General features: G+C 39.9%; 2 protein-coding genes across 4 annotated transcripts; one reads left to right on the top strand and one right to left on the bottom strand.

Moving 5' to 3' along the window:
- Positions 1-307: 307 nt before the first annotated feature.
- On the bottom strand, positions 308-13,632 carry mrrf (mitochondrial ribosome recycling factor). The gene is made up of 7 exons (XM_029515867.1): positions 13,486-13,632; positions 10,210-10,380; positions 9,862-10,014; positions 6,317-6,435; positions 3,014-3,105; positions 1,528-1,687; positions 308-1,079 (listed from the first exon to the last, which is right to left on the bottom strand). The coding sequence occupies exons 2-7, from the start codon at positions 10,376-10,378 to the stop codon at positions 1,002-1,004; spliced, it is 771 nt and encodes a 256-aa protein (XP_029371727.1). The 5' UTR covers positions 10,379-10,380; positions 13,486-13,632; the 3' UTR covers positions 308-1,001.
- On the top strand, positions 13,591-26,869 carry rbm18 (RNA binding motif protein 18). 3 transcript variants are annotated; one of them, XM_029515869.1, is made up of 6 exons: positions 13,591-13,705; positions 14,769-14,882; positions 19,157-19,283; positions 20,072-20,152; positions 23,512-23,612; positions 24,738-26,869. In XM_029515869.1, exons 2-6 carry the CDS (start codon positions 14,776-14,778, stop codon positions 24,919-24,921), a joined length of 600 nt encoding a protein of 199 aa, XP_029371729.1. In that variant the 5' UTR covers positions 13,591-13,705; positions 14,769-14,775; the 3' UTR covers positions 24,922-26,869. The 3 variants fall into 3 exon arrangements, with proteins under 3 accessions (XP_029371729.1, XP_029371728.1, XP_029371730.1); XM_029515868.1 differs by lacking the exon at positions 13,591-13,705 and adding an exon at positions 13,783-13,972; XM_029515870.1 differs by lacking the exon at positions 13,591-13,705 and adding an exon at positions 13,783-13,972 and having other exon boundaries at positions 20,072-20,158.
- The last annotated feature ends 387 nt before the right edge of the window (positions 26,870-27,256 follow it).

Here is a 27,256-nt window from a genome sequence, read left to right as displayed (position 1 = left end):
ACTTTGGCTTGAAAAATTCAGCTATTTAAAGACAAAGGCCAAGAGCAGAACTTTAAAAGCCTATTTTCCTAATGGACAATTGTGGTGCCAGCTCCATGGCCTCAAGGTCTGTACACAGGAAAACTCCATTATCACTCTAACTAATGGAGGAGGGAGCTACTTCAAACCAAAAGTGGGGGGGGGAAAGAAAAGAAAACAAGGGAGAGAAAGATGACGCACATGGTACAAAGCAGTGTTTCTTTAATGGAGTCCATCAATAATGTTACTTTCCCAACTTTATTGTGTTTAAAAGTGACTGGCCATATTATCAATCCTAGACAAGGGCAGTAATTAAAGAGCTTTTTTTTTTTTTTTCCTTAAGTGCATTTTTAACAGATTTTGAATCAATGTGAAACAAATGTTTGGCAACACGCTAATGATATCTGTTCAGTTGGCTCCTGCGTCTCTGGAATAAACCCTCTCCCCTTCTCTATCGCTCTTTGCCACCAAGAAAAACCCGCAGTCAGTTTACATTCAGACGGGTGCGCTTGTTTTATATAAACAGACAGTCCTTGTGGCAAAGGGTTTGATTAGGAGGAGGCCCACAAATCCCATTAAAAGTCCATTCGTCCCTCGGCCTGAGTTTGTTTGAAGACAGGAAGAGTAACAAGGGAGGAGGGAGGTGACAGGCTGTCTGTCGCTCTTGTTGTTTCCATGCCAATTTCTGTTTATGCGCTGACGGTTTAAACAAAGATATCACCCAGCAGCAAAAAGGAGATCTTTGCCAGTGATGTGGGCAGAAACCAAAGTCCAGTGTTTGCCAGGAGAACCTAAACATGTATCACAGCACCCGAGGCTTGGTTGTGGGTTTCAAAAACTACCTCCTAAACATGATCCAGCCTCTGTTCATTATTAGAATTGTGATACTGACATGTTGCTGCTGTCGTTCGTGTCCATCTGTCAGTTTAGCTAGGAACGAATGATACAAGATCAAAAATAACACCTCATCATCCCCATCAGCGTCATCCTAACAGCTCCTTAGTCTTAGCTGCAAGTTGTTTGTCAATGTCCATAGCAATGTTGTCCGCCATTTGTTGAATCTGAGAAGGCATAATGGAAAACATTAACTTTTTTCCCTTAACTCTTTTCACATCCCTTAAGTAAATGATTTACTGCAGTGTAGCTGTACTGATGATGAATTTCTCTTTAGCCTTCTTTTAATACTATCAAATATAATAAAAGACCACCATTATTATATCGTAATATATGTATTATTATTAATTATTTGGCACTGGCTGCACCTTCAGGTGATTTGGTCTGTGTCTTCTGTAGTTTTAGGCCTTAGTCTTGGTATGGCTTTACCTTTAATTATCATTCACCTCCTGAAGTCTAGTCAGTTTAGTGACTCAATTCACACATTTGGCCACTCATCTAAACCTTCCTACCATTATTTCTCTGTCAGCTTGAATAATCAGTGAAGCAGTTTTATGAAGCTTTTCATGTGTTACAGAACCTTTGTCTTTTTTTTTCCTTCTCTGCACCTCCCACCTGTTTTTCAATGAGCCGTATGGTGTCTTCTGAGTGCCCCTCCTTCGTCTTTTTGACCTGTGCAATAGCATTAGATCGTGATCTCCTCAGTGAGTCTTTGGCCTTGTTGCTGAACTGCTTGGCCACCTTGGCGAGGTTCTCTCTGTGCTCCCGTGTTATTCTGTAAGGTAGACAGGAGGTAAAGTCAGAGAACAGACTGAGGACCAAATACCAAGACAGAGGATGCTGCAAAAAAATAGAATTCAAAGACTGTATCGCCCTGACACAATTAAACAGATTACATCAAACAAAGATACACACACTGTCCCTGTGTGCGGCTAGGTATAGAAAATACCAAACACAGAAACACGCAAATATGCACAGAGAAAGTTATGAGGAAAGAATGCTCTCACTTATACAAAAAGGGGGTGCTAAGTGCTTGTGGGCATGAAGTCTAATCATTTTAGTTCTAACTCCCAGCAACCTTATCACAACAATCACTTCCTGAGGTTTTAGACAAGAGCTGAAACATTTGTCATCCCAACAACTTTGCATTTGTTAATCACGCAAAACAAAACAAAAGAAAGAAAAATCATACTTCCTATTTCATTCTCCCACTTTGTCCTTAATTGCCTTTCTTTTTCCATTGTTTTTGCCTTGGGCACTATTTGCAAACAATCCAAGTGCAGCGTCTATTTACCACAAACAATACAGCCTAATTACTGATTCCAGAGCCAATCAAGAAGCGCCTTCTCTTTGGAAATGCAAATGGAGGCACGGAGCGTGCCGAGACTGATTGCAGGGGGAAAGCAGTCTGACTCTTGTGTCCCTCCTCTGCCAGACTAACACCTGCTGCTCTCTCTTTCTCACACACTCACACTCACACACACACAAGCACATACATGCGCATAAACATCGACAGACATTCATACATGCAGACGTATGTGTGCATGTGAGTGTATGTAAAAAACATACTGTATATACACACAGAGTGGTTTAGTGAGTGACTGACAGATAGTTTTGTGTGAAGTTGTTTGACTTGGCAGACAGAAAGAGAGAGAGTGTGAGAGAGAGTGTGTGACCCGACCATCACATCAACACACTGGGGGTCTCTTTACCTCTACAAGCAAAAGTCAATAAATCTGTCAGCTATAGTTCAGCATATGGAGACTAAGAGGTTTATTAATAACGGTGAAATACAAAACCATGAGGCTTAATACAAGGTTTAGCTGTGACATTTTCAACACTTTGGATTAGTGTATAAATCATTTGGTCTCTATAATATATCTATAATATCTCTATAATAGAAATATCTGAAATATATGCAAGAGTGAAATATCACATTTATTGATAAAACAAAACAGACACAACATATGATATAAATACTAATACCAAACAGCATTTTGCCAAACCAGTTAATAATTAATCTGATCACCAAAATCTTTAAGGATACCAAGTTAAAGTATCAGCATTTGCTTTTTCGTATGTGTATGTGTGTGAGACTCACTTGGGAACGGGCACCTTGATGATTGCCCCGTCCACCTCTGGGTTTAGGTTCATGCTACTCTCTCTCAGGGCACGGGTTGCAGCCGGTACAGCCTAAGGATACACACACAGGTATATGAATGTGTACTCTGCTATGAGCACTGGTGTGAACTGAAAAGAAAATGCTACAACTGCAGGTAGTGGCCAAGCACCAGCTGGCAATCATTAAAGTGCATATATTGTGTATTTAGTGTGTGTTTGGGAGGCGTGTGATGTGAGTGTGTGTGCCTGGGGAAGGCCATGCAGTATGGAAGTGCCTCAGGCCACTGTCAGAGCTCAGCCCTGTGGGACAGGACTGAGGGGTTGCAGGGTAGGGTGCTGACCCCTGGTGACCTCATAGAAAAGTCTGCTTGTGCATGTGTATGATACATGGATACTCATATATGCACACACAAACATATACACATGTGCTTTGACATGTGTATGCGGAATTTGGTGTTGACACAGGCTGAGCTAATACTACAAAGCCTAAAAATCTTTGTGTGTAACTTACTGATTGGTTAGACCACATAAGGAGAAAATATATATATATATATATATCTGCATAAATTAGAAAGATAAGATTTTAAGGCTAATACTTGTTACAGCAAATTGGAACAAATTTTTCAACATCTGCACATGATATTCACATTCAACAGTCTTAATATGGATCTCATATTTTTTGTATATGTATTTTTAAATAACTGTGATCAGCAATCATCTTGGTTCACATGTTCCCAAATCACTGCCATCTTTATAAATGATGTAGATAAGAGAAATGAGTAGGGCGTTATTGTGGAGGAACAAGAGGCCGCTGTGCTGTAAATGCTACATGACATTTCAGCATTACTTCAGACAAAGACGCTGTAAAGTGCTTTACAGTCAATAATACTAACCCTAACCCTATTAGCAAATTTGGAACTCTTTTTAATTTGAAGTTTATTCACTTTTTTAAGGAACAGAGTAGGTAGGCACACAGAAAAAGAAGCTTGTATGAAACTCTGCAGTAAATATTAAAGCAGCATTCACATATGCAAAACATCAAAACGGTATCCATCTTATACATCACAATATCTTGGTCGGGCCAACACTACATCAGAACCAGAGAGCTGCAGTTAATGGAGATACACATAAAGAGGGGGGCTATCCTTTAAAATCAGAGAAAATAAAGTCACACTCCTCAAACCAATTCAACAACCAGATGACAATTCCCTGAGCTGAGCTTTACAAAGTGTGCAAATGAGCAATGCAAGGAATAAGAGTGTATCATTTCCTCTTCTGTTTTTTTTTTTTTAATCCCTCTCTATGCTGTTCACTCGACAGCTGCCTCTGGCCTCTTCCGCTTTGGGGAAAGAAATGGCAGCGAGATTAAAGGAATTTATTTGTATGCATTAAAGTAATTCATGAAGTTTCTTTTCCTATGTTAAAATCATCCGGAGCAAAGGCCTCTGGTTGCTCTCTTTGAATGTGGGGTGATAGATTTAGCCTATACCTATGTTTGATTGTTCTCAGCATCAAATTCATCACTGTTTCCCCTCTCCAGCGTTCTCTCCGGTGGTTATGGAAAACTGTACGGAATTTTCTCTGGAAAGGCTGAGCAGGTTCTGGTTAATATGTTGGAGAGGAAGAGAAATTATGCTGAAGTATCACATCAAACGCTGATGGCCCGGTTCAAAGCAAAGAGGCGAGTGTAGGGGAATGTGTGTGAGAGGCTGTGAATGTGTGTGTGGAGTCCAGAAGAAAACAGTTTTACTTTAAGAACAAAGCGATGGGGTGCTTAAACACGCACAAAAACACATGTAGATACACCAAAGTGCTGCCTCTTAGCTGTTCTAAGTAGCACTGTGTCTTCCCAAGTCGCTCCTAATGAATGAACAGAAAACAATGGATGGGCCTCTGGAGTGCCTGGTAATGGATAGGCATCATTATAAGCCTATTAGGTCTTGGAGCTCCAGGCTCACCCCTGCCTGGGACATGGGTAATGTAGGGCATGATAGGGTAGAGTGTATTTGCATGACTGTGTCTGTTGGCATGTGTGTGGTCTGTGGTCGGAGTTCAGGGAAGAAAACAGACTCACCGGTGGACCATTCAGACCTGTTCAGGCTAAGGACCTGATTCTTAGATTTGAGAAACTGATAAATACTTAGATATGCAACTTGTGGCATGTGTGTGGTCTGTGGTCGGACTTCAGGGAGGAAACAGACTCACGGGTGGATCATCATTCAGACCTGTTCAGTATGAGGAACTGATTCCCAGCTTTGAGAACCTGAAAAACACTTGGATGTGCAGGCTGTTTTGTGATATTCATACAAAGAAGAATAAAGAGGTGAAACCAGAGTCCTCAGTGTCAACAGTGACTAGCAGTGACTGGAGGTGGTGGAAGACATTTGCAAAAAAAAAAAAAAAAAAAAAAAAAAAATTGGTAACAGACAGGTGCTTCTTTGCAGCCAGTTGGCTGACACACTGGTCCAGCTTTTCAACTGTTCTCTTTAACTGCTGGATGGACGGCATTGATGGCATGCACAACTTCATGATCACGAGAGGATTAGGTCTACTGACTTTAGGAATCCTCTGAATTTTCTTACAGCACCACATTCTAGTTTTTACTTAGCCTTAGAAATATATCAATAACAACCAGAAGTGTTGAAAAATTGGATGATGCATATTGTAAAATGCAAATGTCTGGACTCAAAGACAACTAATTAATCAGTTCTGAATGCCTGCCAATATATGACTTTTCAGACCACTAGAAAGTTTATCCATTAAAACTAATAATTTTGCACATGGGGCAACCATGTGCAAAATTTTCCCTCTGATCACTGCAGCATTTTATCATCTACAAAGCAAAAGACAAAGAAAAAAAGAAGTCAAAAAAGAAAAATAATCTATTCCTTCCTAACCTGGGGGTAAAATTAGGTCATTTCCTATTCTGTGACAACTCACACGCAGACAAAACCACATCTCAGTGTAGGCAAACACAGAGCTTAGGTTCGTGTTGGTATCTTTCACCCCAGAACAAAGAGTTCTCAGAGTCATCAATCAATTAGCATCTGAGACAAAGTGGGAGGGAGAGAGGCAGGTCAGGTTTCATTACACAGTCTGATGTGGGATTCTGGTCTGGCTCACTTTTCCTTCAATGAGGACGTCTATCTCTCTGTGCTTTGGATTGTTTTCTAAAGCTTTTAGTTCCTATGTTGTTGTCCGTAAGAAACAAACAAATACCAGTAGGGAGAATCTATATGTGCATGAAAGAGTGTGTGTGTGTGTATGTGTGAGATTGTCTTACCTCAGGGAAACTGCTCATGTTGACCATAATGAGCTGAGGTGATTTCATGGAGATCTGACCCAGCTGGTTGAGAGGGAACTTTCCGTCCTCTGTCGTCACCACAATGTGATCCAGAGCTCCTAAACAAATACGGATAAAGCGTTTATTTACTTTGCTCGTAGACCCACATTGACAATTAAATGTACAGAAATTGGGGAATCAACCCTGACTGTGCATCTAGATGTTTACAGGTCAGTTTTATCTTACGATTTCAAAAAATTTGAGCATTTGTAATAAAAGTTTTACAGGCTGGATTTGATACCACTTTGACTTTTTTCCTCTGATTTCAATTGAAATACAATTCACATAAACCTAGGACTTAAAATTCACCATGGCCTTATAATGACAGATTCACGGTCACTGTCATTATTGATAATAAAGTTTATTGCTTTATATCTTCCGTCAGATATACTGTATTATCGTTATAAAGTCTTTTGAAAAGAATATCTCTCCTCTTCCTCCCTCTCTCCACACATCTGCCCCTCTTCCCCCTCCTCCATCTGGCTAACCTCAGATGCAGTTGTTTCCTTCTTCATCAACTCTGCCTTACATCACTCGCTCCTTGCTTACCTAGTGGGGCCTGTGCTGCTGCTGCTGCTGCTGCTGCTGGTGGGGGTTGAGAGCCTACAGCTTAATTTTTTGTAAATGATCACTTAATCGTTGATTCCAAGGACAAAAAACACAGAGAAAATAAAGCTAAAATGTTGCAATGATGTGATGAAATAAATACCGCCCACAAGCTGACATACAGTCTACCTGTCAATTATTCTGTCTCCCTCTTTGCGTGCAGGTCCAAACCTGCCTGTCCCTTTGTCCATCTGTCAGTGTGTCTCTGTGTATATACAGCTCATTCATGTCCATGTCTGTGACCTTCTGCCTGTCTATCTTTGTTACCCTTGTCTTGACGAAAGCATCTACAAATCTGTCAGTACTTTAAGAGGATAGACAGACAGACACTCTTGCATGTGACTACAAAGATGGATGTTGCGGGGGAGGGCACTCTACGCTACATATAGTTTGTGTCTAATCTCTTTTGAGGTCAGATACAGACCAAACAGCTGCACACAGTGCTTAGCACCTGCCCAAGTTAGGTAACGTGAATGAGCAGGCATGTCAGTTACCGTTTAAACTGTGCCAAGTCCTACTGAACACAACCTCAGTGTTCTGCAGTCAAGGCATTAGGTCTGATGACACATTTAGTCAGGATGCTGTATGAAGACAGCAAGGGGACAGTTGTCCCAGCAGCTCTTTACTTGGGCCCAGCAGACTAATTTTTGCTAGAGCTGCTAAACAACAGTAACTGTGAGTATGTTGGGATACTGTTGGGTGAGGTTGGGATTTATACTTAAAAGTCATCATCTAACCCACAGGAAGGTGGCCTTGTTGCTATTGTCAAATTACTTTAGATAACCAAAGATAAACCGATGTATGAATTGCATAATGCAGCTCTTATCTTTGATTGAGATGGCCTCTGGGTGCAGCAAGGTGTTTTGACATATATTCCAAATTATTCTTCCTCTAACTTTATTTTTTGTGCTTTTCAGGCCAAATGTCAAAATGTGATTAACCACAATACAGTGGTCATAACTTTTATGCCACATGCATGCAGATAGTGCGCTACATCCAGTCATATGCATGCACACACACATGCACACACACACATGCACACAAACTTAATGAGAGCCAGATGAGAGGTTCATGAAACAAATACACACACACACATTTAGACAACTGACGTCATTTCATTCCACCATCTCATCTCTCCTGTCAACTCTAAGTCCTGCTGCCTCCCTGGATTACTGTGCAGCTGGACAGAAGAGAGAAGGATGGAGTGAAGTAGAGAGCAGTGAGGGATACACAGATGGAGAGAGAAGACAGGGAGGATGACAAGATGGAGGGATGAAGACAAGAATGTCAAGACACAGAGGAAGAATAGAGGAGATAGAGATAAAGGGCAAAAGTTTCCTTATGAATCAATAAGAAACTTAAATTAAGAGCTATGAGACAGAGTTTCAAAATGTCATGCGCAGAAGCCAAAATATCAAGATGGGGATTATTGGAAAAACAAGAGGGAGAATGTGAGAGAAGGATAATGGGAGGGGCTGAAGATAGAAAATGACTCACAGTAAAAAACCGTTGAATGATGAATGGCAGACGGAAAAAAAGGTTGAGCTTGATATGAAAACTGGATGAACAAATATAGTGAAGCAGTTGGATGAAGAATCTAACTGACGATGTTGAGGGTTTAAACAAACAAACAAAAAAAAAAAATCTAGGTTGTGTTTGCGCTTCTGTGTGTCTGCATGTTGTGTAAAATAAAATAAGTACGTTGATCAAACATCAGGGGGAGGGACATTAAAGCTGTGGAGGAAAAGCTTGAGAAACTCAAGACGTTTTCAGGTTTGAAGTCTGATTCCAGGGGCTGCTTTCTCCCACGGGAGTCTCCATTACACACCCCGCCATTTGTTAGAACCCAGAGGAAAAGGGTCGTAACCTGGATGTAGTTTGGAAAACACAGGTCAAACTGGGGTCAAGGTGAGGTCACACAAGGCTCTCCTCACTCTCAGGCATTTTGGCGATTTGTAAGTTTATGCAAAGTGGAAAAGCTCACTGAGCTGCGTCTTTAAACATGTGGTGGGTGTTAAAAAAAGAGTGCACAGTGCATGATGCTTATGACCAAGCATCAAGTACTGACTTATATCTGTGACGTTTGGCTTTTTTTTTTTTTTTTCAAAATTCAAAGTGGAGCTCGAGGCCACTTTCTGTGGAGGAGCCCGAATGCACAATCTTGAAAACATATTAATGGAGAAGATGAGGGCTGATGTCAAGATAGGGATTACTACTAGGAATTAAACAGATTACCAAGATTTGATTGGCTGCAGAATAAACCCAGCTGTCACACAGACAATGGCCACCTGAGTGAGTCATGATATTGAAGCTTTGTCCACACTAATACACACTCGTCTTACTCGCATTACTTTTGTGAATTCAACACCAGTCCATCCTTGAGCGTGAATGCCTAAAACATGGACTTGTGGAGACCATTCCAACCCGTTTTAGTTTGAAAACTTTGGGCTTGTGCTTTAGTCTGGAGGGCACAAGCAGAGACTTTTGGGCACGATGAAATAAGGCACTTACTTTGCTTCCTGACTGTCAGACAGTGGTGTAGTCAACATGGATAATGAATTTGATCCTTGCTAACCTTGTTGTCTTTGCCAGCAGCTGTTGTGCAGTTAAAATCTGCATATTAATGGTACAACTGTGATTGCTGTTCTTCATTTGTAGTGTTTTATAAAGATAAACATTTGTAGACTATCCGCTTCCTAAAACGATTTTTTAAAATGAAATCACACGTCGACGTAGCCGCAGTTTCCAACATTTGTTCTGTTTTGGTGTGTTTTTCTATCAATTATAGTCTATTGATTATAGTAGTAAATGATTCACTGACAAACAAAATTAATGTATGTGACAAGCAGCCCTGGAAAGAAAGACAGATAACTGAATACCTGGCGAGGTTCGGATGCTGAGGTTGCGTGTGAAGTCATCCTTGAGTGCAGCGAGAATGGCCTTCATGTCCTCTTTCACTTCATCCAGACTGATGATGTCCTCCACCAAAGCTGAATTAATATTCACCTTAGCTGATTGGCCTTTTGCCTTAGCTTTGAAGATGAAGAGAAGGATAGAAGGACTCAGGAACTGAGACTCATAAAAGACAAATTAAATGTAATCAAGTTACACACGTTCCGATTAAGAGCAAACATGAGCACCAGTGTTTGGAATCTTGGAACAACAAATTTCGTTGTACATTTTACAATGATAATAAAGGCATTCTGATTCTGAATCTCCACCCTAACCTTTTGTCTTCTTGGTGGCATAAAGCCTGGTGCATGCAGCAGGATAGCAGGTGTTGCTGGGCTGTAGTAGCGATGCACTGATCCTGGAGGTGGCTACAGTGGGAGTCTTGAGTTGTTGCAGGGATTGACACAGCAAAGGTCGCAGCATTTTCAAGTGATTCAACGCCATAACTAAATAACAAACACAGTACAAATGTTGTGAGGTGGGAAATTGTCTGACTGTATCTGGAATAACAAAATTTACCTATACATGTAAAAGAATCACAGTTTATTCGGAGAACACTTGATATCAGCTGTAATATAAATCAAAATGAAGTAATAACTCACATTAGCCAGGAGGAGGTAGGCCTACAGCTTGCATCATATTAGTTGTATAACTTCCTTTTCCTCTCACTGTCACTATCTGATGATAATGAGCATTTAGTAATGAAAAGAAAGCTATTTTTATGTGAAGTACATATATGTTTGATATGTTACAGTATATAAATATATACTGTAACTCCAGAGATCAATTTAAATGAAATTCATATTTCTTTGTGGTCTAATCATTGCCAAATTATCAACCTGTTTTGAGGCTAACAATCCGATAAGGAAATATTTAACATAGAAGTGGACAGTATTGATCAGAGCTATTTATGCAGTTTATCCATTTTCCCATAGTAAAATTCATTTATATCAGAATACCTCTATGCACAGTGCAGTAAATATCCAGCTGCAATGAGCCAAATATCTGCCATGAAAAAGACCTGTCATTTTATGCGTAATCAATTAATCATTCAGTCAATGAAATATCTGAAATTTGAAAATTTTCAGTTTTGTGTGATTTAAGACAAACAAAAACAGCAACAGAAAATTGGGATTTATTGACATTATTACACAATGAAATGACAGGAGTACACATTTCTAAATTTAAAATATTTATTTGATTCATTTATTAATTTTCTGTTACTCTGTCTATTGATAAGATGAGTTTCAAGGTAGAATTTGACAACACAAAACATAGATTAGGAAAAGATGCTCCTGTAAATTCAATCACATATGTCAAAGCTGTTGTCCTAGACATCATTCTAGACTCAACATCCTAGACTGAGCTCTTGCACTAAGTCGCTGAGCTCTTTCTCTTCCTCTTAGACACAGACAAGTCTATGGGATAATGAGTAAGTCCCCGCTCAACCCACACAGTTGTTTGGGCATTCCTGCAGGAGAACCATCTATTCAAAAGGCACGCAACATGATGACACCAGCCGCATCTATTCAATGGATGAACCGCCTCCCACCTCGCTAAATGGTTCTCGAGTGTGAACTGTGTCACTGAACCTGAGCGACACACACAAGCACTGACAAACTCTGAGATTTTGAAGCCCATAGACACAAACACACATTGACGCCCGTCTTTCACAGTCACTGGCTGTGAACAGCTTGGGGTGTACTGCAGCTCGACTGAGTGTGGTGTGTATTTTTAACTGTAAACTTTAGACAAACCACACTGTTGCAGTAAAAACTATTAGGTTACACACGAGAGGTAATTTCCCAGAATGCATCATATTTGAGACCCTTTTTTCTGGGAAGTATTGATATGTTTTCAACTTGAGAGCCAATTAATGAGTAAAACTTGATAGAAGAAAATAAAATGCTGAAAACGTTCCTGTACCGATCCAAAAGGCTTGAATTATATTGAACACCTATTTTTTAATAGACATTAATAGAATTTGAACTTAAAAACACAAGTAAAGACTGGTGTCAACAAAGTCTCCAAGTGAAATTTACCTTTCTGATAAATGTCAGAGAAAAATGACATTTGTCACAAAATAATTTTTTTAAAAAGTGAAAAATTCTTTCATTTTACTGAAATACCAAAATAGAATATGTTTTGTATAAAAAAAAAAAAAACTATTTTAAATTACCCTTAAATTAATAACCTGTGGCTTTTATACAGTACTGATTGAGGTAGTATCCTCAAACCGTAACTGCAAACATGTCACAACCTGTTGTTAGTCCAAGGAAATTGATGATGTCCAAATATATTCAAATAACAATACGTAGGTGAGACTGCCGACCACCACCTACAACGAAAACCCACGACAGGCATCCATGGCTGGCAGGTTTCCTGTCACACTGAGGAGATATGGTTCACTATGGCAGGGCAGATAGGCCGAGATGTAGGACAGTGACAGATCTCCTTAGAGGGGAAGCCAAGCAGAAAAAGTGAAGTGCAGGTGTTCGGTAGGATACTGTAGCCTTATATCCTGTAGATTGAATACAAAGCAGCAGCTGCAAACACACCACTGTTCCTTCCAGGGGCAGAAGCCAGCTGGCGAGCCCGCATCGTTTCTTCTCTGTATATTTTATAATGGTGCGGCGTATCTCCATGTCAACAAAAAAAATGTTCACACTGGAGTATTGGCTGTGATTATTTTCAATTTCACTCAATCCATCTCACTCTCTCTGTTTGTTTAATGGATTACTTCTTTGGTCAGAAATGTCAGAAAATGCTGAAAAAGATGTATCACTACTTTTTAGATCACAAGGTGTTCAAGTTTTTAGGACTCTATGCTGATTGAAAATGTAGCCTAAAAATATCTATAATAAAATGAAACAACAAAAATAAAGCAAATAGCTTTTCCATTTTCCAAGGTCGAACCAACGTGTTTTCCATTTTGATATTTTTTACAGATATTCTTGGTGATTATTGGTGGCAGTTACTACATTGACTCATCTTTTCCACTAGGTCACACTATAAACACACTATTCAACACGAAACTATTTATGTGGTCATCTGGATAGAGTAATTGATGGAGTCTATGATGTGTCTGATTAATTAAAGAAGGAAATTGAAACCCAATTTTGAGTTTTACATCATCATACAATTGACTAAGAGGAATATTTCATGTGATACAGATCTATGCATATATTCTGACAAAGGAAAGTGTTTGGCATAACATTATTGAACATTACTTTTATGTTATCTTGTCCTGTAGGTGGCATCAGGCTGATCCGGAGCATTATTTTTGAAGCAACACGTGCAATAGTGATGTAAAAAGGCGTCAGTTATTGTAGATAATATCTAAAGACACAAGGTCACACATATGGATAGACGAGCTGGTCCTGAGACGTAATGTGAGTGAATGGGTGAAGGTCGGCGCGGTGCGGTGTGCAGACAGTCCTCCACATGTCACAGGCAAAAACCGACTTCAAACGGAAACATGATGCTGCCGGATACAGACCTTCCGTCAGTGTCTGTCCTTCAGCTTCATGTAAAGACAAAATTGCACTCACCTTCAGGTTTAACGTCTCTGCGGGAGCTGATTAGCTGCAGACAGAAACATCAGGGGAGAGCCACATTTGATATCCCTGATGTCATCAACACTGGCCGCTGTTCGTCTAACTTCCGGGTAAATGTTTGAAACTAAACACAGGTTTCGCCGGATGAGCGGAGTTTCTGTAAGGACACGGAAGCCCCCCCCCCCCGCAGAGACGTGGCGATAACCGGGAAATGGTAAACACATTAACCGAGCGCTTCCTTTTCTTTTCGCATGCAGCGAAACAAACTACGACATCAGCCTGCGCCTTTGTTGTCAGACGGCGACTGTTCATCCGTCCAGCTAGCTAACCTGTCCGGGTTTAAAATAGGAAAACCAAAAAGAGGAAACGCTCAAAATGAGTAGAGTTACGTGTTGACATCGCAGGATCATCCCGAAAGTGGGATCAGAAGCGTTTTAAGTCGAAGGAGTCATTAAATAAGAAGTTTGACAACAAATAGCAGGTAAGATGGTAGCGTCCAAAGCTAGCTAGCTGTTAGCAGCCCGCTGCTCGTCACAAACGGACAGGTAACTGTTCAGAGGATAGATTTAGAAAATCGTAATTTATGCCTGATTACATCCCTCTCCTGTCTAATTGAAATCGCTGTCACTACACGTCTGAGTCTTTTTTAATCAGACAATAGCAACAACTATCGGATACTGGTCGGCCCATCAGTTTCCTCTTAGCTAAGCTAATGTTAGCTGATGGTATGTCAAAGGCAAAATTTCATTTTTATTTATTTATGTATTCTCCAGAACAAACTGTGAAAACTGTAATTCGCTCTGGATCACCTCTTCACTGATTTAACTTTTGAACTTGGAATGTTGAAACTTGAAACGTGTGATTGACTGTTGAATGTTTGACATTTGTCAGACTTGTTCATAGAACAATTTGGTGAAACTCTTATCAACTTTTAATACTCAGAAAAGAATCCATCCTGTCGACGTGAACTGAATGTTTATATTTATTTATACACATTAATAGACGACCAACATCAGATTATAAATAACCTCTTTCGTTGTACAGTCAGTTTGTATATATTTCTTTTATACCTGATGCTGATTTGGCTCACTGACCTACAGCAGCAACATCTTAGCTCAATGAATTCTGACCTACTAGAAATCTGCCATTTCTCAATGATTTTTAAGTATGGTTACTGTGATCATAAGGTTACTGCAATCGTGGTTTAAACAAGCGACAGTAATGTTAAGTAATGTTCTGCCTTCCCTTTGTTCACCTGATTTCTCTGTTTCCGACAGAGTACACATGTCGTCTACAGCAGAAACGGTGGAAAATGCCTCCATTATTTCAGAGAGTATGGCCCATGATGGAAACCGCTTGTGGATAGGTAACATCGACCCCAAAATCACAGAGTGAGTAAATCTGCTGTTATTTTGTAATCTTTTTGGTCAGTTTGCAGCATTTTGATGCATATATGGTTTTCATTAAATAAGATCTGAGACTAACTAACCTGAACCCTGAAACAAAATAAATATGTATCGGGCAGCAACAAGTGTACAATCTGAAGAGGTTAAAACAGTGTCCATGTTATGAACCTGAAGCAGCAATTTTTAACTTGCCCAGCTCCTTCCTTTATAGAAGGGCTACACATTGTATGTGCATATATGATTGATTAACTTTGTGCGTAGTGTGTGTGTTGCAGCCTGAGACTGAGCAGACACGGCTGGGTGTGTGAAAGAGAGGCAGCGAGGCGTGGAGACCTGCTGTGCTCAGGAGCAGCCATCATTCTTCACCCACCTGCCCTGTTTACTCTCTCTGTGTCAGTCTGGAGTTGATTGTGTGCGCGTGTGTGTGTAAGCAAGCATGTGTAAGCATGTTGAAGTACACTGTTGATGTTTGGGTGGCAGCTGGTAGAGGTGCAGGCTTCAACACTCTGAGTTGTCTGTGTTGATCATTAGTGTCTCACTTTACACGGCATCACATACAGTGACAAACACCCATTAGTTGTTGTGTTTGTGTGTAAAACGGCAAATGAGTGGAGGGTTCCCTTGCAGACAATGTGATGTAGAGGAGGTAGGTTTTGGGGTGAAGGGTGTGTTTGTGCGCCTGTGGGGGCTGCTGGAGAATGTATGGACTAGAGCTAAGGTGGGAGTCTAGACAGGCGTTTCCTTTCCCTTTCCCTGCTCTGCTCTACTTCTCCTTAAATAGGCCAGTGCTTCTCTGTATGGATGGAAAACAAGAGAAATGCCTGTGGCCCCAGATGCTGATTGGGAAGATTAATTAGCTCCTGGACAGCATATGCAGCACTCCCTGTTTGTCCCTGTACATTAAACTAAAACTTTGTGCAGAGGAGGAATGTAGACCTGAGATGAAAGATGATTATAAATACATGAATCCAATATAGTAAACAACACACATTGCTTTCAGTATATGACGTAGATAGTGATTATTGTTGCAGGTTTAATAATAAAAAAAAAAAAAAAAAAACAATAACAAAAAACATTTAAGTGTTGCGTGGATGAATTTTACTGATTAATTATTTTACATATCATCAGTAATTTTTTGTTTTATTTAAGGTTTCTTAAATAAACAGCCAATCACCAAAAATATTACATCTTAGCTTGATGTACTCTTATTGGTTCACAGATGCAAATGAGATCTACTCATGTACTCCTTAGTATCAAATATCTAGCCATCTTTTGAACTTCCCTATTCCCTTAATACCGTTTGGTATCAAGGGAATAGGGAAGTTCCTCCCTGGAAGAGGGATGGAACTTTCCTGTCAGACTCATATCTTACGATGATGTGATTATTACAGGAGAAATAAAATAATTTTGTTCTTTATGTGATTTTGAAAAATGGGTTTGTTCCCTGCCCGTTCTCCTCTCTCTGTGCAACTGCCACAACAAAAAACAGTAATCCTCGTGCTATTGCTGTTTTACAGCAAATACTCAGCACAGACTATTGATGTAAATGGTAGAGACTAGAGATGACCCACGTTTTTTTTTTTTTTTGTTTGTTTTGTTTTTTGTTTTAAGTCTTCGTTGTTGTAAAATCTCCAAGTTTAATGGTCAAGTTAGACATTCGCCTCCTCACAAAGTAGAAGCAAAGCAGGTGCAAGCACAGTTTTCACCACATGTTCATGTTCTTGTAGTTTTGGCCGCTCATAGAGCAAATTTCTCTTTAGTGGTAATCCATCACCTCCTTTCTCTTTGTTCTCTCTCTGGCCCTCTCACTACATTTTAGCTTGGGATGTTGTATCTGGAACGCATCGAAACACATGTAACCTTTGTCTTACCCTGAGTGCAACTTGTATTTTAATAAAATATGTAGGATTTGTTAGTTGCCTCATCAGAAAGTTATCCCCCCTCCTTCTCTCTCCTCTCTAATTTTTTTTCCCCTCTGACCTGCACTTCTCTTGACCAAATTTGGCCCTTCTCCCTTTTCCTTCCTTCCTCCTCTGTGTGTCCTGCCTTGTGTATCTCTTCTACCTGGCTTCTCACCTCCTCTCTTCTTTTGGCTTCTCCCCCTCTTCCTTCACCTTTCACCTTGCCATCAACATCCCCTCTCTGAACTATACTCTCCCACTCCCCAACCTTTCCCTCCCTTTCCTTGCATCCCCTTTCCTCTTCTTCCTCCGGTGGTTTTTACAGCCCCCAGGAGGAGCGGCCCATTGTGGTTAAATCCACCAGCGTCCAAAAATGTTCTTAGAGTGTTTGGCATTGAATTTTTCTCACATTTCCACATTTGCACAAGCTTTGTGTGTTTATTTGAATATATAACTGCATTAAAATAGCACATTATGCTTTACAGCAGATTAGCTAAGTTTGATTTTTTTTTTTTCCTGCCTTTCTCATTTTCTGATCAGAGATGTTGCAGAGGTTCAGGTGCAAAGTCAGACTATTTGAGTGCAACATGCAGAGAATTGCTATAAGTAATATGGTAAAGTGTATTTCAGTACTTCAGGCTTTCCTGTTTCAAATGAGCTCAGTGCAGGAAGAGCCACCTTCACATAGGGGATTTACTGGGTGTTGTCTGGGAAAAGCAGAAGTTCTCTTCAGCCTAAAACCCTCCAGGGAGTCATAACAGAGTGGAAGACATTAGGACAAAATGAGGCTTAAACCCAATATCTACCGTCACTATAGCACACAAGGCCTAGCGCACATATTAATGCAGGATTGCACGTTAACGTCATGCACTGGTCTTTGTGATCTCACACGCATGTGCGCGTGCATACACAGGATTCTAAACAACAATCGACTGAACAATAAAAGGCCAATTATAATTCCACTTGTACAGTTATACAAAACACCTGGCGTCATTCTGGGGCTTGGACAGTCACATGAGGTAAACACACTGAAACAGCAACAGAGGAAGACTACTGATTTATTTCACCTTTGGGTTTAATAGCCCTTTTCACAAAAGATGTTTTTATATTTAATGTGTAACTGTGGTGTAAATAATAAAATGACTGATGGTTGAATTTCATTTCGCCACTGTGGTTTCAGTGTCCTCGTAATGAGTAGGTCCCATTGGGAATGTTTACAGGGACGCTTGATTAGAATTTACTGCAGAAAAAAGGAAATCTAGCATCAATTTTGATTGATTTTTTTTTTTTTTTTTTTTAATAATCTCAGTCCTGTTTTTGTCGCTGATTTTTGAGGGGCACTACAAAACACTTACTGGTTCCGGCCTTTCAAATCTAAACATTTTCTAGGTTTCTTTGTACTCCATTGCAATAAATAAAAAATCAAAATGTTTGAATGCCAGGCAAAACAAGCTATTCAATAATGTTAGCTTGATTTGTTTGCATTTTTAAAAACTTTAAAAAGTAATTGATCAAAGAATTAATCAGATAAATTGAATTATCAGAAGATTAATTAATAATGAACAGTTCATAGTTGTAGCCCTGGGTTGTATCTCCTATCAGATGGAGGAACAGGCCTCAGATAATCTTATGTTCTGCATGCAAAATAACTGATAATAAAGCACCTGCTGCTCTGAATATGTTGGAAAAATACCATCAGGGTCATACAGTAAGAAATACGGTATAGTAATATGGAAAATACAGTCTGCACATGAACTCATTGCGCTGTTCACACCGTCACAAGAAATTTTCTTTCCCATGGCAGCTAGTGGTTGGTTATACGTACAGTCTCACACACACCACATATCTACATTTTGTAGTCCCAGGCTGGTCTGCACAGCAGTGGAGGTTGTTTGTGCAGAGCAGAGTGCACAGGGGGGGATTTGAGGCTTCCTCTGTTTTATTCCCTCATTGTCCTGCTACTGTATCCTCAGCATTGTCTCAATAAGAGATTTACTGTCACTGACCCGCCTCACCAGCTGGTCTGCTGCTAAAAAGGTGTCAGGGCGAGAACGCTGTCATTCTCATTAGCTCCATTTGACACATTCACACTTTTCAGGGTGGCAAACGCAATGTGGAACAAGTCTATGTGGTCCTTCACTGGGTAGGCTCATCATACAGTACACAGTGCATGTTTTTGATCATAATGCAGATGCAGGATAAACATGGTCTGAGATGGGACATTTTTCAAAAGAAATACCCCCAAATATAGAGTTTTGTATTTTCTGTAACATTAATAATTAATACAAAAATCTAAAGCTGCAACTTCTGTTACTTGACTGTCTGGTGTAGTTTGTCACATGATCACTCTTTCGGCAGGTACCACCTGGTGAAGTTGTTGGAGAAGTTTGGCAAAGTGAAACAGTTTGACTTCCTGTTCCATAAGTCCGGGCCTTTAGAGGGGCAGCCACGAGGCTACTGCTTTGTCAACTTCAACACCAGAGAGGTACATGAAGATGAAGTGAATATTTAATTTTAAATTCACATTCTACTGTTTTGCCATAGTATGTGTTTATGTTATTTTCAATGAATGAAATAGTCACAAAAAAATCACAAAACTTTAATTCCACAACCTGACAATCATTGGTTGTTGTAGTTAATATTATCTTAAAACAGATATTGAAATTATTTTCAAGAGTTATTATATTGCTCGATCTGAATTTATGTGTCACAGAAACTCATATCATATTGTTCATTATATCAAGTCTGTTTATTGAAAGTAATAATGCTTCCTATACTAAAGTGAGTTCCCTTTAAACAGTCAAGACTAGAGTGTTTGGATTACTCAAGTGGGCCTTATTTCTTTAAAAAAAAAAAAAAAAAGACTCAAAAGGAATCCGTTCAGCGGACAGTATTTGTTTTGGAGTGAGCCTGGAGACCATGATTAAAATCTAGTTTCACAGCTAGTGTCTATCAGTGGGATATGAAACCCTCCCAGAAGGATTATACAAAGGAAGTGTGTGTTTACCTTACACACTCACACACAGATAGAAGTACTTCATTAATGTAATTTAGCATCAAAGCCACTTACTTGAGTTGACAAAACAACACACACACACACACACACACACATATCAGTTGTGGTCTAGCTGCAGAGTGGCACATCATCTATTATTGTTTTTGCCACCTCACTGTTGTGAAGGCAAATGATTTAATGATATGAGTGTCATCAAGGCTGATTTGCAATCACAATTGCAAAAAATCTGTCTTTTTTTTTTTTGTCAATGTTTGCAGGAGGCAGAGAGGGCGATCCAGTGTTTAAATGGGAAGTTAGCTTTGTCCAAGAAGCTGGTCGTGCGTTGGGCGCACGCACAGGTGAGGGTGAGTGTCAAACTCCTGCTCCATAACAGAAAAAAAAGAAAGAATTATACTATACTTCCTGATGACTCAGTGGACTAAGACACATAGAAATGTGTTCATGGCACTGTGATTGGGGCGATGCACAGAAAATATTATTATATTATTGTTGACTATGACTGGTGAAGGAAGAGTTGATTGAAACAAGGCTGAATATGATTGATAAATTGCTGATATTCTCAAAATGAAAAAGATTTTTTACTGTGCCCTCACTTTTACCACTAGATGCTATTTAAAGCATCTGTTAATTCTGAATTTTCACATTATTGCAGCAGTAGTCAGTGCATGAGGAGCGGTGGGATCTCAGCACAGCTTTTGCCTGTCTCTTAACAATAGACAGCTACTGGCAATGGGTGAAAGGATATCCTGTATAGAGACGAATCACGCCCTACACACACACACACATGTACACACAAGCACATAGTAGAGTGAGGTCAAGGTCAGCGCTGTTGCCTCTGAGGGAACATGTTGTAGGATAAATTTGCTCACAGATTCATTGTGGCTGTGCTCATTCCTCCAGTCCAACCAAAAATTGGAGCTCTTCATATTGACTGTTGTAAATCTCATATATTCACTGTTTATATTCCAAACGTTCCATCAACACCAGTCTTTGCCACTCTGTGATTCAAAGGCAAAGAATTCAGTGTCAGCACCTCATTTAGTTACTGCCTTTTTGTGTCTGCAAAGATGTAAGCAAAATTGGATTGCTGCATGATCTTATGTTCTCTCAAACTGCATTTGTCTTTTTGGGGTGTATTTTCAGTTTTGCAATGAGTTGGTGGGCAGGAATGAAAGCAACTGTTAAAGTTTGGGGTTCAGCACTTCTTAATTTTTAAAAGGTCAGATATTTTGAAAGTGTTACATACCAGACTGTCTCAGCTGCTGTCTGCTGGTGCACACTGGGATCCTGGACAGATGGAGGATGTGGTTAATGTGATGTTGAACCACATCAGCCAGGTATTCCCCTTCATCAGCAGGATCTACGCAGCCTGCAGTATAAAAACACATTTCTTACCCAGCTGACAAATACTAGAAACAATAGCACAATCAGAGGAGATGAACAATTCAATCAAATTTTTTCTCACATTGTCAAACAATGTTGTCTTATGTTCCAAAAGATGGCTCCACTTTACTAAGATTTGTCACACTATCAAAGCAGCTTCCAACACAGGCTTTGTGTGTGCAGTTGGCAGAACCGCTTGATGGCTGGTGAATTTCAGAAGCTATAATTCTCCTCGTTTACAAAACATCCACCAGCCCACTGAAATTCCTATTCTGAATTTGATCCAGGATTTTCTGGTCAAGGACAGTGCTGCAGAAGGGTTGAAGGCTTATGTTGAAGCTCTGCTGTCCTGATATTCCTGATGCTGGATATAATATTGCCTGATCTGTCTGTGAAACTGCCACTGTAATCTCAATGAAACCAGTGAGATGCGAGCAATTTTCCACCCAAGGAGCCAGGTTATGTTCAGCTGAATGTGGCATTTTAATTTTAAGCAAGTCTGTCTTCACTGAGTCTAACCCCAGAAGTGACATGTGGTGAGAAGTGAGTCAGAGACAGTTGGCGCTGAGATGGTTGTCAGATTTCCAGGCTTACATCTTGACTTTATTATATTGCTTTGAAAAGAGGGAAATCACACTGACGATCGTTTAAATATTGAAGTGTTTGGTCCAACACTTTACAAACATTCATAGATTTCCAAATCTATAATTTCAACACTTAACAGCTGAGTCATAATGCATTACTGTATTCTGTCATTTTACAGTTAAACCAGTTTGGGTCAAGTATATCACATTTAAAGATTACATTTTTAGTTGACTGATTGATGAGTGAGTAAACAGAATATTTGTTATTCTGATAATCAATAGTTTGATTCCTTTTTTCTGCTAAAAGGCCAAACATCTTGAATAAGAGCCTAACTATTTTCCTCTATTCTTTAGAAAAGTAGATGGCTTTTTGGCTTTTGTACTGTTGATTAAATAAAATAAGCAGTTTGAGGATGTCAAATAGGCTTCACAAAGTTGTGTGAGGCATTTTTCACTCCACTATTTATATTAGCACTTCATAGAACAAAAGATTGATCTGTAATTGAGAAAATAATCAGCAGAATAGTTTGTGCTAAAATTAGATTATTTGTATGTCAAACAGTCATCTCTTCATGACTAACCCTCCTGCTTAATGGTTCTGACTAGTTTTATATTGAAGCCCTTGTTGAGCTGCAACATAAAACATCTATAGCTTCTATAGTGTTTGCTATTTAAAAGGTACAACTGACATTTTTTATGCATTCCAGCTACATGCCTGAGAAATAGGTGGAAGGGAAGGGTCCTGGCTGGTAGAATGGTCATTGTTTCAGACCTATTCTCAGCTATATGTGTTATTTATTTCTTGGTGACACAATGCATGATGATTTGTGGGCTTTTGTGCATGTATGTAACTAAATGTAACTTACTTTATCCGGTACCATGTCCACCAGCTGCAGCACTGTGAGATGATTTCTCAGCACCGTATTCCTGCCACTGGCTGCTGCTGCACCGAGTGCTGAGGTCCTCCGTACTCATCATGTGACCGGTGTTTTGCTTTTGTCTTCTTTTTTTTTCTCCATAGGTTTCAAGAATTCTGTGTTGGCTGGTGGAGATGTTTGGAAGGTGGTTACGAAAGGATTGAGTGCAGACGTTGGTTGTTGCTCTTCAGCTGCTCCCACTTTTGTCCTCCCTCATACCTTAGGGCACAAACGTGAGCTGGACGCACAGTCCTTTTGGATTTTGTCTGTTTGAGCAGACACAAACAAAATCAATGCTACAGTTTAATAACCTTCATGTTTGTGGGAAGAAGCTGGAGCTGGCTCTCTGGGGAGCTGCTGTCAGTTCTCATTAGGTCGTCTGATGTTCTCTCCATGTCTGTCTGACATGACTTCTTATTTTGTGTCTTCTTCACTCTTTCTCCCTCTTTACTCCTGTTGGTCCTTTTCAAATTTGACACAAAATCATGTTTTTGGGACCTCCTAACATAGGTGTCCTTGAGCTCAAAATGCTCTCGACAGCGTAGTTATGAGTGACACGAGCCCTGTTGAAGAGACCACTCAGATATAAATTCTGTCATGACTGCTTTACAAGGTCTGAACAGCACAGAGGTCAAACTTTACTCTCTACAAGTAGCTGTCTGCTTCTGCTTACCTTGTGCTTTCTGTTTCTGCCCGTGTCCCCATCCTACCTGTTATTTTACCCCTTTTACGTGTCTCTTTCCATTTGTCTGTCCATCACTGTTTGTGTGGGCCATTACTTAAAATTTCCTCGGACATACGTGTCATCTTCAGAGGTTTGAAGGTTTCCGTAACGACAAGACAATGCCTCCAAGCCTGGAACCGTCGTGCAGTGGTGGAGCAGAGGAAGGACCTGTTACAACCAATCACCTCAGGTTGGTACAGAACACACACAGACTGAAGTTGTTAAGTTGACCGTGTACTTCAACCAACATGTGTGTGTTGAATAGTTGAACATCTGATACTTCCCAATTCACCTTCATGACGTTAGAATTATGGCTGAAGATGACAGCATCACTTTCACATGTATCTTATGCTGTTATTTGCCCACGAAGTTTAGAACTCTAAACTTTGCATTCCTCACAAATTCCTTTTATGAAAACACTGTCCAAACATGTTCAGCATTATCCCCATGAGAACAATAATCATTCCTTCGGACCAGCGATGAACACTGGGTGGCACGCTGTACAGGCGAGCCCCTGTCACCCATTCTCCACTCTGCTCAGGCTGGGTCCTGAAGTTATTGCAGGAGAGCTTGTGGCTTTGTTGCTTTCACCGCAAACCTCAGTTCAAGCTGAGTTCATCTGGACCAACACTTTGGTTCCAGAAACTTCTGGGTGGAAGTGTTGAAGTTCTGTCAAAGTAAATTATAACAAGTTCCATTATTGTGGCTACACTTGCAACCTAACATTCACATATGGACACACACTGTAGGTACGCCAGTTAAATAAAGCCCTGCTCAGTTGGCAGAGGGCCTCTCTCACTCACTGACAATCCTTGTCGAAACAACCCAGAGTGCGGCGCAAACTACGGGCTAACAGAGTCTTCTCAGAAAAAGCTAGACATTTCGAATGTGGTGTAAACTTCAAAAATCACTCGCTCTACACAGCTCTACAAGAGTGGAAATATAAACACTCTTCCTCCTCTTTCTTCCCCTGATGCCCCCTCTAGACGTTCTTTGTCTCTCACTCACACACTCACTCCTTCCCTCATTCACTTTTCCCCTCAGCTGCACCATCATTTTTCTCAACCTCTTCTCACTTGCTCCCCAAAGTCTCTTCTGTTATTTGTACACAGATTTTTCTCAGATTTTCATGCAGCTCAATGGGAATCTCTTGCAGGCATTCCTTTTTTTTCATCATTTATCTCTCCTAATAATAAGTGCACTAGTAACTCCTCTTCTTTCCCCCATCAGCCAGAGCTGAGATCTGGTTCATCTTTTGCCTTCAGCTCGTATTTCCCGCTCCAATCTCCTCTCTCTTTTTATTTTCCTCTTCTAGTACGAGTGCTAAAATCCGGGCAATCGAGGCCAAGCTCCAGATGATGGAGGAGAATCCAGATGATGACTACTCTGGCCCATCAGCCTACGTTTACAACAAACCACCAGAGAGGAAACGCTGGGAGCCCTACTCTAAATCACACCACAATAACCAGAGCAGGCCCTTCCGCAGATTTAGAAGATGACCCTATCCTCCTGCTCATTCTGGAGATTCACCCCAGCCCCCACCCACCATTTATCCCACCGACACATGAACAGACTATACATTACATTCTATACAGACTTGACACAATTTATTTGAGAGTAAAAGATTTTTGAAGTTGTTCAGAATACTTCCAGACTCTCTTCGGATTAATCACAGCAATTACGGACCCAGTGTTTTAGTTATTTTGGATGACGGTATCATTTATTGTTTGATCTTACATGGCCCACATATGACTGCTGTGCAAGTTGGATCACTCGGTCTGCTTTCTCACTTCTGCAGAGTCTTACTGCAGGTAAAGCACAGCAGTGAGTCATGTTATGCACCATTGCTTTAATAGTTGGTCTCAAGAAGTCTAAATGCTGACTCTCTTGCAGCTATTGATGTGTTTTTACTTTCAGATCCTTATTTTCAAATGAGAGGAAATAATTATCGGCCTTTCTTTTCAATGTTTGTCTTTATTGAAGACATCAATAAAGAGGAAGAAAGTTAAATATTTATAACAGGTTTGTATTAATGCAATCCAAATAATAAGCCACAAACCACTCAGTGAGACTGATTGTTGATTCGGTATTTTTTTTTTTTTTTTTTTTTAAGTTCCTTCTCATTTTTTATGCCCTTTTTTCTCTTTTTTTTTATTTATTTTTTTTTTTTGTTGGGTTCAATTTTTATAGACTGCTGTCAATTTTTTTTTATTGACTTTTGTGTGGCTTGTCAAGTGTAGTATTCATATTGCTACACTTTATTTATTTTCACTTTCCAATTAAAGGTAATCACATCTCCCATCTGCAACGATTTATGATACTTTTTAAAATTTACTTCAAAGATTGCTAATATTATAGTAGTGGTTCATAAGCGGTAAAAAGCAGCTTGTTATGAATGACAGATAATTCTGTGGGGTACTAATGAAAGCAGATCCACCGGTGTTTTAAAAAAAGAAACCTCATCACGCGTTTTGCGGCCCAGTTTTCAAATATTTCCTTATTTTTTGCTCAGTTCCTACAAGATGTAGATGATTTTATTTTATGCTTTATAGCCTTTTTGCACATGGATTTGGAAACACTCCATTTTAAAATTTAATTATTGGTTTCTATATGTTGATGGTGTTTTTCGTGTGAAAAGATCATACAAGGCATAAAATAACAGCAGACTGGCGGAGATATAGTGTGAATTTGTGGGCAAACTAAATGTCTGCAGAGCAACTGGGGACATTTAACTCCCATATTAGTGTGGGCAGTGTAGCAGGGACTGATCTGGCCAAATTTCGTTGGCATTGAAGAAATCAAATCCTACCTCTTGACATTACCCAGTCGGTTTCTTCTTTTCTTTTTTCTTCTCTTTTGCTGTAAAACCGCTCACCCGATTAGAGAATATTTCTGATGCCCAGCACATCCAATCTACGATCCATTTGTGTACTTAACTGTTTTCAATAAAAAAAACCTATTCGTTAAAATATTTTTACATCCATTTTTCCTCCAGAATAATGACGCGGTTTATTATTTTTCGATCTAGTTTATTTTGATAGGATATTTTCGGGGCTCCGCATTTACAGGTGATTGTGGGCTCCTTGTGGAAAATCCTAATGATTGACACATCGATCCAGACCACTGTGTGGGCTCAAACGCATCCTGTAATTACCCAGCTTCCCTTTCGTCAAATGACCCCGAGACTTTCTGTTTCATCTGGATCAGCCCCCCCGGGGCCTACCGTTTGCATTCATTTTAAAGGCCCCTTTTCATAATTGTTTTGCCTTTGACAGCTATGTCAAAATAAAACGATCCATATGAGTGTTTATTATGTATCAAATCAAACCATATAGGCTCATTCGTGCTTCTTTCTCAAATCCTAAGTATGCTGCTGAACACATCCAGCGTGTTTGTGGAATATAAAAAAGAAGGTATCTCCTTGATTTACTGTTGACAGAAACTAAAATCGCGAAGCTAGTGGTAGTATAATTAGTGCTGTAAATGATCACACCGTGGAAATGTATTAAATTCTGTCTTTCACCGTGAGATTGGAATAAATTAACTTTTATATTTTATAACTTCTTTTTTTTTACTATAATAATCCCTTGCTGGGCTTGAATATGACATAAGTAGCCTTTCGCAGTGAAATAAATATAAATACTATTAGGGATTCTTTTCCTCTGGCAGCCACTATAGCATGCCTAAGATATGCAACACACATTACCCGCGTTAGAGTAAGTTTCTGTCCACACTGTGTCCACCCTGCTCACTGAGATGAAGCTCTGCCCCCCCCCCCCTTTTTTTTTTAAGGAGAGAGCCGGACAGGGAGCCGTGCAAACTCTGGCCGCAGCT

The sequence above is a fragment of the Echeneis naucrates genome, chromosome 12, assembly GCF_900963305.1.
Source record: "Echeneis naucrates chromosome 12, fEcheNa1.1, whole genome shotgun sequence".
In the NCBI taxonomy this organism is placed as follows: Eukaryota; Metazoa; Chordata; class Actinopteri; order Carangiformes; family Echeneidae; genus Echeneis; species Echeneis naucrates.
This window is presented reverse-complemented; position numbering and strand designations above follow the sequence as displayed.